The sequence below is a fragment of the Zerene cesonia genome, chromosome 11 (genome assembly GCF_012273895.1).
Source record: "Zerene cesonia ecotype Mississippi chromosome 11, Zerene_cesonia_1.1, whole genome shotgun sequence".
Classification (NCBI taxonomy): domain Eukaryota; kingdom Metazoa; phylum Arthropoda; class Insecta; order Lepidoptera; family Pieridae; genus Zerene; species Zerene cesonia.
The window spans coordinates 7,375,000-7,392,274 of NC_052112.1; the positions used below are offsets into that span (position 1 = coordinate 7,375,000).

General features: G+C 32.0%; 2 protein-coding genes across 2 annotated transcripts in view; both read right to left on the reverse strand.

Moving 5' to 3' along the window:
- Window positions 1-64: 64 nt before the first annotated feature.
- On the reverse strand, window positions 65-1,676 carry LOC119830431 (ribonuclease H1). Its single transcript, XM_038353457.1, has 2 exons — window positions 761-1,676; window positions 65-625 (listed from the first exon to the last, which is right to left on the reverse strand). The coding sequence occupies exons 1-2, from the start codon at window positions 1,596-1,598 to the stop codon at window positions 435-437; spliced, it is 1,029 nt and encodes a 342-aa protein (XP_038209385.1). The 5' UTR covers window positions 1,599-1,676; the 3' UTR covers window positions 65-434.
- Window positions 1,677-3,000: 1,324 nt separating this feature from the next.
- The window catches only part of LOC119829868, a 79,693-nt gene continuing 65,418 nt past the window's right edge, over window positions 3,001-17,275 (reverse strand). The window contains exons 3-11 of the mRNA XM_038352567.1: window positions 15,663-15,799; window positions 12,735-12,912; window positions 11,698-11,840; window positions 11,297-11,397; window positions 10,654-10,822; window positions 9,431-9,557; window positions 9,002-9,166; window positions 8,576-8,658; window positions 3,001-7,043 (exon numbers count right to left, since the gene is read on the reverse strand). Of these exons, the coding sequence (XP_038208495.1) occupies window positions 6,335-7,043; window positions 8,576-8,658; window positions 9,002-9,166; window positions 9,431-9,557; window positions 10,654-10,822; window positions 11,297-11,397; window positions 11,698-11,840; window positions 12,735-12,912; window positions 15,663-15,799 (1,812 nt within the window). The 3' untranslated portion in view covers window positions 3,001-6,334. The remainder of the gene's footprint in view (window positions 7,044-8,575; window positions 8,659-9,001; window positions 9,167-9,430; window positions 9,558-10,653; window positions 10,823-11,296; window positions 11,398-11,697; window positions 11,841-12,734; window positions 12,913-15,662; window positions 15,800-17,275) is intronic.

Genomic DNA, 17,275 nt, shown 5'->3' on the forward strand with positions numbered 1-17,275 from the left:
ATACTGTTTTAGTAATAAGGTTCTTTTTGTGGTTTGAAAACAAATGAAACTATTTTGTGGGAAAAAATTATTTTAATTACACAATCACAGCAATACAAGACATTATTCTATTAATTTCTGTCCAGCAGATTATACATTATTGATTGAAAATCATTTAGGAAAAGTGACAAATAAATGCACTTGAAATGGATAACATGAAAATAGTCAGACCAAAAAAGTGTAAGATAAGAAAGTTTTTAGTTTGGTAGAGCTAAAAGCTAATAGTTAATACTGGACATAACACGAATAAATCAATAATTAATAAAGCTGAAGATTTTTATATTTTGATCTTAAAATAACATCTTAAATCTTATGCAATTAATATATCATAAACCATAGGAATAGACCGGATATTTTTACTTAAAATCTTACTATGCCCTTGCAAACAACAGTTTTTAGTTAACATACATAGTTGCTCCAGCTTTTGCCAGCTGGTCAGCCATTTCATTGCCGTAGACTCCTCTGTGAGCTTCAACATAATTCCATTTAATTTGCAGTTTGTTTTGAAGATTATCAAGTTCTTTGAAATCCTTTTCATTTTTAACTGGTTCACCTGATTGTAGTTTCCACCCTTTTCTTTTCCAACCTAGAAGTATATTTGATGTGGGAGGAAAGATATATATATTCATTAATTTAACTACTTTCATATTAACATGTTACTGATATTTTTAAAAAATAAAAAAATAGAAATTATTCATGTATATAGAAGTGCTTAACAAACCTGGGAGCCATTTGGTAACAGAGTTGATGAGAAACTGTGAATCCGTATTAATAGCTAACTTTTGTACACCATTATCTATTGCCTGTTTAATTGCTTTTGTAGCTGCCTGTATTTCTCCACAATTATTGGTAGCCCTCCCAGATACTGGCTCACTGACGTTAAGGGGATGACCATCTCCCCAGTACACCCCTAGACCTGCCCTTGCACCTTTTCGACCATTCGCAGAACAAGCTCCATCTGTATAGACCTGCACAAACCCTTGATCATCAACTTTAAAGTCACCATCTTGTTCCTGTTCTATCAATATTGATGTTTTACCCTTTGAGCCCTTCTTATAAATCTTATCAACACCTTTTGCAAAACCTTTTAGTCTTGCCTCAATATCATCAAGCTGTTTAACAATTATAGTGTTTAAATCATCATCAGAACTATTGTTATCAGTACTAGGGGTTCGAGGTTTAGACTTGGATTTTTTCTTAGGAACATCATCGTTAAATTTAGCACTATTCGACGTTGAGGAGTAATTCCTCTTAAGGTTATTATTGCTTGAAGGTAAACTAGAACGACTTTTCTGTGGTTTCTGTTTTGTTGATGCACTTCCGCCGTTATTAACTGTAATGAAATCCTGCGCTTCAATAACTGTATTAAATTTCTTGTATCTTGCTCCAGGAAAACCCTTTACTTGCGCCTCACAATCACCCCAGTTCATATAAATCCCTGAGGTCCGACCTTTTGCCACGGCGTAGAACGGCATTTTTGAATTATTTGATAAACTGTTGTATAAACTATTACTACATCTCATAAAAACCTTTTGAGCACCAAATACCCTCTTTATCATTGAATTCAAATTAAAGAATAAAGATCTTTTATATTGTTTTGAAATTGCTAATTTTACGTTGCCAACCGAAACATGAAATATGACAATTGACATATTATGACAATCCCTGTCAATGCCAAAAACCTATTTCTCCTACGGCAATAAGTTTGAGCTGGAGTTTATTTCACGAAAATAATAAATAATTAACTAACTTTGTCTAAAAGTTCGATATATATTAGTTGATGCCGGTCCCTCACATTCGCACTAATACGCAAACGCAATATAGAACTACATTTGTGAATACTTATTCCGGTTCTAATCTACTCTCTTCATTGGAACCGCTAGGAAATGGAACATGAATACTGAGATTGTGTTCTCTGACGAGTACAATCTTGCAGGTCTTCAAGGGAAAATTGAATGGGTAAGGTAGTTGTGGAAAGCGCGTCCCATCTTAGGCCACATCTCAGCTTACCTTCAGGCGAGATCGTCGTCCAGCGATGCCCTATTATCAAATAATAAAAAAATTCTATCTTTTCAAACTCTTGCGTAAAATTAACAAATTAACTTCAATACTCAATAAAAACAATTAAGCGGCATATATATTTTAATTATAAGAAATTTGAATTGTATACTAGCATATAATTTCAGTCGCTCACAGCGCCACTCTTTGATGTCACACTTTGAATTCTCTAACATATTCAGTTTTCCCAAGGTCTTACAATCTTGATAAATTTGAAGCAAATGTATTTTATAGGTAAACATGCTCCAACGTAGGACGCGTTGTCATTTCCGATCAGACAAAATGTTTACCTATCCATAAAGAAACTTCCTCAGGACTCCTTTCGTAGCACACAAATTACTAAGTCTCTACATTGCGTAAAAGGCTTTCAGGTTTTTTGAATCGGACTCGGTGCAGTCAGGTGTAAGAGTTGTGTGAAGCTTGTGCTCATCTGGTGTTATAACCTACTAAGCTATGGAGCTATGTGACCGTTTCCACTGAAACTAAGCGATGTAGCAGCTAGAGTAAGATGTGCTTTGAAGATGCACCGCCGCGAAAAATGTTCACAACAGCAATTCATGAGTACTTATTCGTACATTGCAAGATATAAAATTTTTTTTTTGCTTCTACGATGCCATGTCTTATATCAACGATAAATACGGGCTTACTGTAGCATTCTGCACATAGCTACACTATCAACAGAACGCATCAATAGTACACATCCGCAACACGCATCCTGTCTTTTAATATTGATACTTATAAATTGAGACGTGAATCAACTTCAACGAGTGCTTAGCTATATGCATTATGCATCAATAAATATGATAAGTGGATATTAAACGCATCCACAACAACGTAGCATAGCGTATTTCTGGTTGAAAAGCACACTTAGTGTACAAATTTCGTAAAATAAAACAACTTGACTACAGTTATGTACTTTATTAGGATACTTAACTGAATTATCATATAAGTTCTGTCATTCCATAATACATAATAATGTTAACACATAAAACTACATCACTTCTAGTGTTTCGTAAAAAAATCTGAGATTTTCGTTTAAATTATTGACAACTCGAATTTAACAACAACGAAAGTTACATTTCATGATTACAGCAACATCTGTGACCATCATTAATATTTTATTAACGGGTTATTTAAGTAAACTATAATATTTTACATTACATAATACAGTTCACTTCATATTAGATTTATGCACAAAAGATTATTTTGTTCTTATTTTAATAGTTGTCCATAAACAAATTAACTACTTCGTAAAACGTGGGTTTTTTTAAATAATATCATATGCATACTCGTATAAATTGGGTAATACACATGATTTTATATTTTAAACTTAGGTTGTCCTAAAAAATCTATGTAAATAGATATTACTAACACAGATTTAATACTCATATTAAGATGCCTATCTTACATAAATCATTTAAATAAAATATTCCATAAATTTATAGATAATAAACGTACATAATGTAATGAAACACCTCGTGATTGATTATGTATTTAAAAAATGAAGACAATATAGTATGCAGAGAATAACCTTAATAAAAACCTGAAAATGCAACATATTTAAGTAGGTAAGAGCTAATTTCACATACAAATGTCTAGTAAACCTATTTTATTTTATCAAAATGTTAATCATGGCACTATTATTGACGATCGCTTGGGGTTAATTAATGGAAGATATAATGTATTATATAGCTAGTACCAATTTTAATAATAACTGTTTAAAAAACACACACGCAACTACAAACTAAAAGTCATCGGCCTTTAATGTGGTATACACATCGTCATCAGCCTAACTCTGTGTAAAATATACAACACCAGATTAAACATTTAATAATCTGAGTATACAACCATACCACTAGGTCCACCTTAAACGCATTTGCTAAGTCAAAACGTTTAGGTTCTTATATAAAAACATACAATATAAATAAAATTAATTTAAGAATAATACACAACGCATTAATAAAATTTATTAAATTGTGAACAATCGTTTTGGTTAATACTTGGTAAGTTCAATAGTAATCAGTATTGAGAACAATATCAATTACTTGACAAAATTAAAAAAGAATGTAAATTAACAGCACTGCAAAAATAATATTATACCGGCTGCATCTTCTTCATTATTTTTAGTAAGTATTAAGTAAAAGCATGGAATGTACTTAACACAATAATGATCTTACAATAATTTTGTAATACGTAGGACTTGTAGGTGAATTTAGCGCTGAAATTCCGTAAAATATAACATGGATACCTACGAATTCTTTTTGCGTTATTGATATCATATGTAAATTTATCTATTATTTTTTATTGAAATGTCTAACTTTTAAAATTAAAAAAAAAAATGTATATTTTCCAATTTAGAAAATTCAATAAATTAATTTTTAATTAGTTAATAGTAAGCATTATTTTTGCAGTACCAACTGATAACAGTGTCGTTCTGAATGACTAGTAAATAGTCAAAAATATTTTTCAGTTGATCAATGACTCGATCTCGACTGGATCATTCATATCATCAAGAATTCAATAACAACACAGGTATATCCTGTACCGTAATATTTTCCTACATTTGCCCTTAAGGGTAAACAACTTCGATCAACAATGTCGTTGATAGAAGGTAAACAATTAACAATTTTAATAATAACGAAAGTACAACATGAAAGTTTCACGCAAACACGAGTCAAATAAACTAATATTTCACTGGACAAACGTAATGACAAACATTAGAAACACTTTTTTAAATATAGTTAATTACATCATTATTCATAGATTTTACCGTAATTAAATTTGACTTTACAAAGCCGAACTTTCTTTTCACTGGTAGCATTTTTGTGATATCTGCTGTTTCCGTTGTGAAGATATATTTGGGAATTTATTAATTAATAAAAAAAAAAATATTCCGCCTTCAAATTGTCATAATTAGACCAAATTTAATCAAATGAACAAATGGGAGGATCAAATGGGACCACATGGCAGGAACCAGCTTTCAAATAAAAAAGAATCATAAAAATAAAAAAAAATTCAACCGACTTATAAATTGTAAACAAAGAATGAAACAGAAACATCGCTGTTTTGCTTAATTTAGAGAAAAAACGTAACACATCTCTGTTATTGTATGTGCACATTTAATTATTAAAGAGGGTTACAGAAACTTGATAATCTAGTACTGTCTTTTTTTCAATATTACGTCGTCGTGCATATCCATTGTAGCCGCGCGTTCATTTGTTTATTATTGGTAGTCCGATAATTAGATCGAAGAGCACCCTGTAGACTAGAGAAAAAAAAATGTTAAATCTACCTAGCATTATCTACAAGCATATTTACAGCTGCCTCATCTATCCTAAGCGAAAGGTATAAAGTGATCCAATTGTTGTTATATAGTGAAAAGGGGAAAACGTCACGCGTACATTATGAACCTCACATTAAATAATTACAATTTAACTGGTAAAAATTCGTACTTGATTATTTTAATCTTAAAATTAAACAACGAGTACCTATCTATTCTATCCGCCGAAAAGTAATCAGTATAATCTTAAAAATAAAAAGGCTTTATCGGATGAATATCTGCTACCAGGCTTAATTTTCTACGAATTAGTTAATGTTCACGCGGCAAAATTAGTTTTAATATAAAAATATTTTCACTTAATCTATTTTACTTAAAGTCTGTGCGTGTTTATTCACGATGTTAATCTCGATGCTCAAAGCCCATTGATGGAGAAAGCTATGCTAATGATATTCAAAATATCTCTCTATTGTGGATGGAGCGTGATATGAATAATTATTAAGACGGAATATAGAGGCCAACGTTAGGTTACAAATTTTGATTGAATTTTGTATTTTATAATAAATATTGTTTTATAAAATGAGCTTAGCCACTAATCTGTGATCTATTATGCAAAAGCGTGGTTCCCTTCTCAGATTTTTCATTCTTGTCCAATGTCATTTTATATATATCGAATTATCATATAACACACATTTCACTCGTATACCGGTAACGGTTAACATAATACTTCCGATACGATACTCCTATCGGTCCAAGCGATGTTAAAACACACCGTTTCTATTGCAATAGACCTAAACTAATCGATTTCTACCGCTACGAATGTCCGAACGTGTCGTATCTACAAGGCACGTATCGTGGATACGTTGAAAAAATATTTATTTGTCTATGGTATGTCGGTTCTACGGTCTTTGGTTCACTAACACAAATCAGTCACTGTATAACACACCTTGTAAGCAAGGTCTATATAGAGCACTCGTCACTATCACGCGCGTAGTCATCATCCTCTTCGTCAGCGTTTCGAGCGCTCTTCTTAACTTTACCGGATACAATTCCAGTATTGACCTTACTGAACACACTGCTGCGATTCAGTCTGGAGATTTCTCTTTGCGGGCTCAGTCGTTCAGCGACGGCTCTCTCGTAATTATCGGATATTTTACTGACTCCGTTCACAGGACTGGTTGGCGTTTTTACAGTTTTGTTCGGGGATAGAACCTTCTTTTCGCCAGTTTTTTCGAGAACCCCGCTCGTCGCCGCCGTGTATGATGGTGGATCTTTCGATCTTGCTCCTGCAGGATTCAATAATTGTGAATACAAAAAGCTATTATTCCCGACGTTAAATCGATTTTCCATCTTGCCGTTCATCATCATTAGGCTAACTGGTTTTTCTGGTGGGATTGGTTTTTCTGCCTTTCGTTCTTGCACGTTAGTTTTGTTCGCCCATCTGTCTGTACTGCCCAACGCGTATATGGTGCTGAGGTTCACGAAACCAGCCGGTGGGTTTGGTGTTCGCGAGATAGCGGGTGCATTTCCAGGGACATCTTTGCTACGGGCGTTGGATATACTGTCGCTAAAAGTGGAATCTTCCACGCTGGAGTCCTCAATGACATCGGTGTTGGTGACGTCATCAATGTTTGGGGATAAGCAATCGTCGTCTGTTTCATCGTATGAGCTGAAATTTGTAAGATGAAATGTTAAAAAGGTCCTTTGTAAATAGGAGATACATCTTCATATGTACTGAATGCAACGAAACTGCGAGGAATGTTTGTTAGTCGCTTCATGCTTTATGCCAATGAGTTTATATACAAACAAAAAGCATAAACTGAATCGGGCGGATATGTACAGGGACATATGCGAGTATGTTTTCATCAGTAAGGCAGACAATATTTCAAGCAAATTCTGTCGTGACAATCACATTTTTGTACATACAGTTTTTGCAAATCGCTTTTGTGATGTTATAATGCAGTGCGATTATCGTTACATACAAGGAAAAATAAAAGCAACTCTTTGTATCTGCGAATTATTTGTACTGTACAATTATAATCATCGATATAGGAACACAAATCAAACTACTTAAAAAATTTACCTTACCTACTGATAAACTTATCGTACTAAAATAATGCAAAACAACAAAAAGTACCTCCTACTAAAATATTACGATATCGTAAACTACTTAAAAGATAAAAGAGCAATAATTAAAGAAAATCTTTATCTACTACGCTACACAAAATATACTTTCTACTAACAAAATAAATAATATCACCAATATTTCAAACAACAACAAAAATCAAACAAATGAAATATGGAAACACATTTGTATTCCTGTATAGACGATATTTAAGATTTTTAAGAGCTTTTATTATTTTATATTTGTAATTTGTATTTCAATGCAAACTGACACAGTATTATACACTGCACTTCAAGAACACAGGCTTACCCTATCATAGCCAGTTCTGTCTCCCTCCCTGATGAAAGAAATTGTAATAAATAGATGATAATCGATATAATCCAAACAATATTTTATAAATGTAAAATATTATGATCATTACATAAATAATGATGGTACAAAATAAATATATATACTGACAAATAAATAAATAAAAGTATATTATACATGAACGTCCAAATATAGAGTTAAGATAAAATAAATGATTTTGAATTTAGAATTTCGACTTCAACGGAAATTAAGGCGTTTAATTCATAAAATTAATAAATTATATTGATAATAAAGGAATTATCGATATAATTTATTACTTATTTATTGAATAAAACGCATTAAATCAGTTAATAGTAAATGCAGACGCGGATAAAGATTTTATTTTGCATTCAGAACATATTTTTGAACTATTTAAGACATTTGCGATGTGAGGCGGTCTAACACAGGTGCTGTAGGAATTAAATGCTCAATGCTTTTTAGAACTTCTATGACCTAGTGCGTGAATACTAAACACATTTACTTTACCGAATCGAAATAATTATTTGTATAATCTATCGCCATTCAACCTTGAAGTTCTGCAGAATTCATAGAAACGATTAATAGAATCCCTTTTTTCGGATTCTTTGATTATGTTATACAGCCTAGGGAAAAGAAATATAGTTATGAAATATTTATCAAATTGGTAAACAAAGTTTGTGATAAGAGAAGTGGTGGAAATTAGATCCTTTCCCATAATAAATACGGTTTATAATTGCGATTGATCTTACATTTGGTCTTGCGCATCGCTGCCTCCTTCTTCAGCGACCAATAATTCGTATTCTTCAGCCGCGAATCGATCCCATTCCGACATCTGTAATTATTTATTGTAAGAATGTAACAATCATTCAATTGTGAATTTTGCAATTTATAAACTCTATAGTTAGCGCGGTCTTTAGACAATTAATTAAATTAGTATGCGATCTAGATATGGTAACAAAACTGGCACTAATAAAACTATCTAAGTTTTATTTTCTTCGAAACTATACTATAGACGTCGAACATAAATATGCAGTATACACGAATTTGAATTATGTTTTATCATAATTTGAAGGCAAATCAAATCAGAAAATTAGCAACATCTGTTTGTCTTAAAAAAAACAAGCAAAACAAAAAACAGTCTTCTTCTTTGTTATTCTTTTTTTTTTAAGTCAGACCTCAGAATCCGAGTCCCGCTGCGTGGCGAAGGGGTCGCGCTGCTCGTGGTCGAGGTACTTCTCCAGGTTGAAGAACGTGTCGAAGAAGATCGGCGTCAGTTTGCATTTTTTCAAGTCGGTTAATGTGATTTTACCGGTCTCTGCTGGATGCACCATGTCTAACATCTGAAACGTGAAATTATAATTAGATTTTAATTAACACTATAAAAAAAGGTACTTGTACACAATCTATTATACTGATTAAGCCGTCAATATTTTAGTTCCATAATAAAAACGGATTTTACATAAGAAGAAATTGTACATAATGGATTTAAAACTGTTTTAACCAAATAATTCTTATAATACCTTATTTTTATAATACCACTTCCATGAATCTGTACATTTCAACTAATACGGATTTCAGTATGTTATCATCGAATTATAGTATACCTGGCAGAGGCAATCGTTAAATGGTAATGTTTCGATCCCAATCGCCTCCATCCTCTGCATCTGCTCCTCATAGAAGTATTCCAGTTCGTACATCGAAATGAAGCCGTCGCCATCCAAATCCATACACCTACGAATAAAATATTATCATTATTTCATATTTTATTATGACGAATTATTATAGTACAGCACCTGCAATAAGTTTACTTAAAGCAAGTCCGTAAAAGTACCTAAATATCACAGGTATATATTGTTTGCAGTTAAGTCATTAAATAAACAGAACACAAAGAACCCATTTTATCGCAGTCGCTGTGTTTTTATTGAATTCGTTGTACCAAGTGGGATTAAATAAAAGAAAATTAGGCCCTACAAAGCAGTAATTGTGAAATAACACAAGCAGTAAAATTCGATTTTATTTTCTGTTAAACACGTTAGATTAAAATCTAGTTTTTTACACAAATTATTTGCCAACAGAACGTAATTTTATTAATTACGTGCTTTAACTCGTTAGCTCACACAAACTACTATTGCCTGTGAAATAAAACCAAAATTAAGAGAGAAATTCAATTATTTTCAGTGCTGCCGAAAGTTCAAGGCAAAACCAACGGCCAATATGAGTTCAAAAGTAATTGCTGCAGGTACGGTCACGCAACTCGGCCATATAATATATATCTCAAGTACTTGGATACATGCGATGCTTACGATTTCACTTACATATCGATTCTTGAGAATATATTTGGAGATGAAGCTTTTAGGAGCTCTTCAGTTTAAATTGTCGTGTAATAATAGCAACGGTGTATGAGAGCTATTTTAGTACTAATGGAGTAGGGACGCGGGTTATTTTTAAAAGAGAATAATTATGGAATTAGTGTGCGTTAAAATGCGCTTTTCTAGACAAATAGATGTAACTAAATGCCTTTGTTTAAACTAGAATTAACTACAATCAAACACCAATCAATATTTTATTTATTTATCAATTTACACCATTATTAAAAGTTTTCATTGGCACGAAATTCTTTAATACTGCTTTTTTATACTTCTTCTATTTGCTGCATAGTGAATAGAATGTTATAACATAATATAATGTTTCGTTGGTAGTTATTTAAAAGCTAGGTTGTACTCGATGAAAATTTTATATCACGTCAATTTGTAAGGCCGTAACTATATTTTTAAATACATCTGATATTCTGTCAAACACTGACTGACATATCAGTAGTCCCACAAACCTGAACCAATATTCGATAGCAGTGGGATGGCTCTTGTCCTCCTCAGCGAGCAGGAACCACACGAACTCGGTGTAGGACATGCGCGGCTCGCCGCCCGCCGTCACGCGGTTCTGGTTGCCGCGCGTCACGCACCCCGATAGCACCCGCTCTATCATGCGGCTCGAGAGCGCTGGGATGTTTGGATCAAATTAATTTTAACCGACTTCAATAAAAGGAGGAGGCGCTCAATTCGACTGTATTGTTTTTGACTTTGTTAGCTTAGCATTACTTTTTAATAGGAGAACCGATTTTGATGATTCTGTATATCTGTAGTCTCACTGAAATTTCGTTCTAGTTCTCGTACTGAATAAATAATTATTATAATTTATGGTGGTGGTGGAAATCTTGTCTTTCTGTTCCTAAGTAACGAATGAAGGAAAGTTAAGGCAAGGAACGTTGTCGTGTTGTATTAAGTGATTGGAATTTAATAATGTGTATGCAATAGACGTAAATTCACTATTCAGTATTACAAATGTTTTATTATACTTGAAATTTGTTTGGCAGCCATAATTAAATGGAATATTATAAAATATTTTTATAAATGTTATGAACTCCTAGAGTTCACTTAATAAATAAGGGTAATATAATTTATAAGGCGTCTTACCATGGTCATTGTGCCTCGCAAGGTCATGTCTGTCAATGAATAAATCGTGATCCTTATCTAATTCCCAGAATTTGCAGTAAATTACGTAGAAATGTTCATAACTGAAAGATAATTAATGGTTATGATAAGTTAGAGAAATATCAAATTTAATAAGAAATATCTCCTATAATAGACTTATAAGAATCGATTATAATTTAATATCTTCTATTATGTTCGATATATATCACATCATGTTAAACAAAGGAAATATTCTTAAAAAAATTTTTGAAGCATTTCTTTAAATTGAAGAAACAAATTATTCTGGTACATGTTTACAATTATATAACAGTACAAAGCTAATTTATATAGTGCCTCGTCTGGAAGTAGAGAGTTCAAAGGTGCTTTAATCTTCATATTATTACCTAAAGTATTGCGTCACTTGGTTGATGTCCTCCTCATCTTCAAGGAGCTGGATGACTTGCAGAAAGTTCGACCTTCTCAGCTCCGGAATGGATATTCGACCTGACCATGAGCGGTTCACACAATAGAATATCCTAGCGATCACCTGAAAATATGAACATTATTCTATTTTACAATATTTTTCATTAATACTTCGTTTTGTCTGATCGTACTAATATATTATATAAGCCATTTTAAGTATAGATACACTCTTCATTTCAGGGTTTACCATCTGAAATGAGAGATCTGTTATAAAATTATTCAAAAATGTTAGTGCTTATTAAGCCTAATACATATTAAGGATACACGTGTTTAATAATTTGAATTTAGATATGTTTGTGTTAGACTTGTGGGATTGTATACATTTCCTTTATTTATTTACTTTTTAGACGCAAATTCATAACGTACGAAATCATGTAAGTATCTGTATATTAAACACAACGAACATTTTCATTAGAATTTATTTGCTTAGTCTCAAAACAGGTCGTAAATCACAAACAGATAAAATTTTAATAAGCAAAATCGTTTGTTTCATCTGCTTAAAGTTATTACTGTAGGTAGAGAGGAAATTCATTGAACTGCTTTAAATATCATTAAACAGTTCATAGAATTAATTCATAATGTTCAGAGTTCGTTTTGAACATGTTTCATTGAATATCAATGTTAATATTACGTAATTATAACACACGAGTAGGTATACTTTTGAGTGATAAAACTTTGATTATATAGAGGAAACATAAAAACTGCTAGACCAATTTCAAAAATTCTTTTACTTTAACGAAGTTGCATTATTTTTGCGTGACATAGGCTATTTTTTAATTTTAAAACGGGCTAAGCCAATTGGATCCGGGACGAGCGGCTAGTTATAGATAAAGATAACAACATAACTGTATAACTACGTATTATGTAAATTGATATTGTTTAAGTCATAAGTAATCCTTTTCCTAGCTTTTAATTTTTAACTATTTTCATCTTTCAACATACACTATTAAAAACTTACAGTATGGACGTATCTTGAGTGGAATTCCGTGGCCTCCTTCAAGAAGGACAGCCCAGGATGCGTGTCGACGACATCCTGCACCAGAGGCACGAAGTCCTCCGGTGCCAACGTGTTACTCTTCCCTCGCGTCAAAATGTACACAAACCTTGAAGCTTGGTCGTGACATTGTGTTGACATTCTGGAAATTGTAAATGAACGTTTTGTTAGATACATACGTAACATATAAAATAATTTTGAAAATTGCTCTACAGACTATGATTGAAGGCTATAAAAGTTGAGTAGATGTTGATACTCCCTCTTTAAAAAAAATAATTAATATTGTGTATTTTCTGATTGGCTTAAAGGTCTCGTAACCAAGCTATTAAATGTTCAAAAAAAAAAATGTATTTTCCGAGGTTTTATGAACTTATATAGATTATCTGTGACATTTTAATTTTTAAGCGTTCAATAATTTTTGTATTAATGAGAATGATGATGTCAAAATGTACAACATATATAAGAATATAGAAGGGATGGTAATAAAGTTTTAACGTTTACAAATTTATACAAACTCATAAGGTCATTCAATTTATTTACTATAAAGCGTTCCTTTTACATTCAATTATTAAAAGGCGGGAAAGTTTTCAATCGGTTCTTTCAATACTGTACAATGCAGTAAGGATAGCGCGGGTTCACTTTAGTTAATTTAATGAAAATTTAAAGCACAAAATATTTAAATCTGAATCGACTATTAAGGGTCCAATGACGATAAAATGTATAATGAAAGTATGTTCATTCAAAGAAAAAAATATTTTGAAAATTGGTTTACAGTTGGCGGACAATATATAAAAATAAGCAGTTGAACATAGAACCGGATCCTTTTTTGGACACATACATTAACCTATATCAATGCATGCATATGCATACATTACCTTTCAGACTGTATAATTCATAGCCGATTCTAATTAAAGCAAAATTCGAAATACTCTTTCTCTATGAGAGTTCTTTAAGCATAAATAAATTACGTAGTAAAAGTCAAGTTCGACCCGAGTTATTTACGATTCATTTGCGGTGCTAAGATGTGTGAAAGTACTTTATTGTAAAACCACATACGGTTTGCGTTTTCGATATTATTGAATCTATAAATAAGTATTATACGTAAGCCAGAGAGCTTAAGATATATAACCTTTCTTAAAAATAGCTCGTATAAACAAGAATGATGTATGCTATATTTAGTTTTACAGGGTAACACACCACATGAAAAATGAAGTACCGATCATAATTATTTTTTAATTTTTGATAATGTTTCCTAATATCGTCGTTGACATATATAATTGCAAAGGTAGGCTTACTTATCGTTAGGTTTCTTTATTAGAAAATTTCTAAGTATAAGAAATATACACCTAACATATGGAATCTGCGGAAATCAATTAATTTTGCTATGAAACATATTATCAAGGAGAGAAACAATTAAATCTCTAAATGTCAAGTCAAGTTTGTGAAAACCATCTGCTCCGTAACGCAAAACAAAGTACGGGAGTTTACTTGCCAAAAAAATACCAACGAATTTTTTTAATACACAATAACAAGTCCATAGCTAGTGTTCTTGAGATGAAGATTCTAAAAATTAACTATGCATACGAAAGAGGCAAGTTTATTCATATAATAATAGTTTTCAAGATGTCTTACAGATGCAATATGAAAATGAATTTAAGAACTGTTATAAACGAAAAATTTCCAGTATTAAAATGCTCGTCAATTTTCTTATATACAGGCACGTAGCGGGGATTGAGCCTACTTTCTTAGAAGGCTTTCAGCTGATTAAATTACATAACGCGCTGTATAAGTGTTTCTATAAGGTTATATGTATATATCTTAGATAACAAAGCGATCTTGATTTGAACTCGGTTTATTATTGCTAACATTATATTTTTCAATCATTGAAATGCTCATGAAGTACTCGTAAATTGAGCTGTATGTTCATCATTATATGATAGTAAATGTATATGAAATAGATTAATATTGTTTTATGAGAAATTTTTTATTAATGAGCTATTACAGATATTCCTATAATTTAAATAAAAATGTGTACATACACATGAAAAATCTTGATATGTGAATTATGAGTAGGAACTGCTTATTCATTCCATGTAATATAATTAAACTCAAATCAAACATTTAATCATTCAACTAGACATCCTTCTGAAGGGCTTTTGAATCGTCAAATACCGGTTCGGAAAGCAGTTTCGAATTAGAAGAGCCGGCCAAGAAGTCTCTAGTTGCTCTTTTAAAATCATGTCAATTAAACGTTACAATTTTCATAATCTAAACATAAAATATAAATAAATAAAATAAATAAATAAATTATAAATTATAATAAAATATATATAAATTTCACATATAAATACGAAAGTTTGTAAGGTAGTGTAGGTTTGTTACTCTTTAACGCAAAAACTACTAAACCGATTGCAATGAAATTTGGTACGTAGATAGCTGGACAACTGAAATAACAGATTGGCAACTTTTCATAACGATTTCTTAGGGAATACGGACTTACGCGGGTAACCGCGGGTCGCAGCTAGTATATCATTATAATAATAGCAAATAACTGTGCAATGGTTCTTAAGCGGCAACATTCAACGGATTTTCATTTTCTATAATTGTATATTCATTAAAGCTATAGCATTTTACACAATTTGATATAATACTATAGAAAAAAATAAAAAAATAAATGGCAGGCAAAAAAAAATTTAGTAATTTTTGCCCAATTTTATTTGCAATTGTTAGAATTACGAAACTTGAACTATGTGAAAAAATCAAAGTATTATACTATATATTGTTAGAATCTCATTTAATTCCATGATTGTAACATAATAAGGGCCTTTCTATTTCCTAAACTTTCCACTCGAAATAATTGTTTAATGAAACAATAATTCTACTTCAACTTACTCTCTCCAAAAGTCTATGAACTTATGTCCGTCGACGGGCGCGTGGAGGTTTTGCTGTGTGGCTAGGAACAAAGGCATTTTCCAGTATAGAGGGCATTCGCAGGCCTTTACTATATGCTTGAAACTTTCACGAGGAACCTGAAATCAGAAATTTCAAATTAATATAAGTGAATAATGAAAATGTATAATGGATGGTAACTCGGTAATACTTGATGTTTCTTTTTAATAAAACTGATGACGGTAAAAAATTGGCATCAGTTTCATTTCACGACATAGAGTACGTATAACAGTATAATTTTCTTTTTCTTCTAAAATTAGATGCGTACATCTCATTAACTACGTATTTTATTTGAATAATTTTATGGCGGTACCTACGCTTATAAGTAATGTACCTATGTTTATTATTTAAATTGTTCGTTTTTCACCTTATATGTATAACTTAAACAATCTCATATTAATTACGGTTATTAAAATGCTACTTGTAATATGTCGACTTCATACAAATGCACTGCGGTTAATCCGTTACGCGAGTTCATCGATTTCCATCAAAATAATTCAACGAAATATCAGCATTAACGCGTAGATTTAAAAGCTAGACTCGTGTACAGCTATTTGCTTGCTATTGGACGTGGTCACTCATACACGTGTCCCGTGGGTGGCCTATTCGACTTCCGCCATTATTGAATATAGGGCGCGCTGACACATGTCGTCAGCGAAGCGTAAATAACGACTTGTATGTAATGAACCTTATCGCGAAAACACTCAATATATAGATGATAAAATGCAAATTTTTAATTAGAGGAACAAGAACTGAAACATGAACTTTGCTGATTGCCAATTGTATTTGTTTAGACCCGCTAACTGTGAATCTGTAATTGCATATTTTTTCAATTAGTAAATTACACGCTAATTGTTTGACTTCTAATAATGATATCAGAAAAAACCTTAAGCTATGTCGTATTAGGCGCTTTGGGAGCGTCCACTCGGTTGGTAACGAATTTCGTTTTCCTGTTAATAATTTTGGTCAAATATTGATTTATGTAAAACATAACATACTCGTTGTACACCAATTATATATACTATATCTAACGCGCGATTCAATCACTTCCTACCACATACTAGGTAATTACTCCTTCGGGCATATATTAAGAGCGATTGCAACTTTTTCGCGCCTCCCTTTCCGATTGTCTGTGCTAAATCTTCACCCCAAGCCTGTTCGGGGTTATCGACCTGCAGAAGTAGGTCACGTCGGTTTAACTAGCCTATTTATAGAGGACTATATCTTTGATAGACCGATACACTTATGCAACGATGGAAAGTGGTTCAAGTGCTTTTATAACACTAGTCTATACAAGATCTATAGCTCTATAGTGGCAGTTGGTTTTTTGTTTTAACAGAATGTTGCAATTTGTATAAAGTTCGTTTATCGTTTTAGCAGATGTCTGTTGTGTCCAATACCTTAATAGTTATATAATATAAATATAAATGGGATGGGATAGGAGGGGATGGGATGAAACAGCTACTAATTTATTAATGTTTGGATACAGAATATAAAAAAAAATATGTATATATATGAAAGTGTGTTGTCCATATTTATATGATTTTAAATAATTC

Coding starts and splice junctions, on each gene's coding strand:
- LOC119830431 (XM_038353457.1), bottom strand. CDS start 1,598: ATGATAAAGAGGGTATTTGGTGCTCAAAAGGTTTTTATGAGATGTAGT. Junction 626..760: donor TGTTACCAAATGGCTCCCAG/GTTTGTTAAGCA, acceptor ATATACTTCTAG/GTTGGAAAAGAAAAGGGTGG.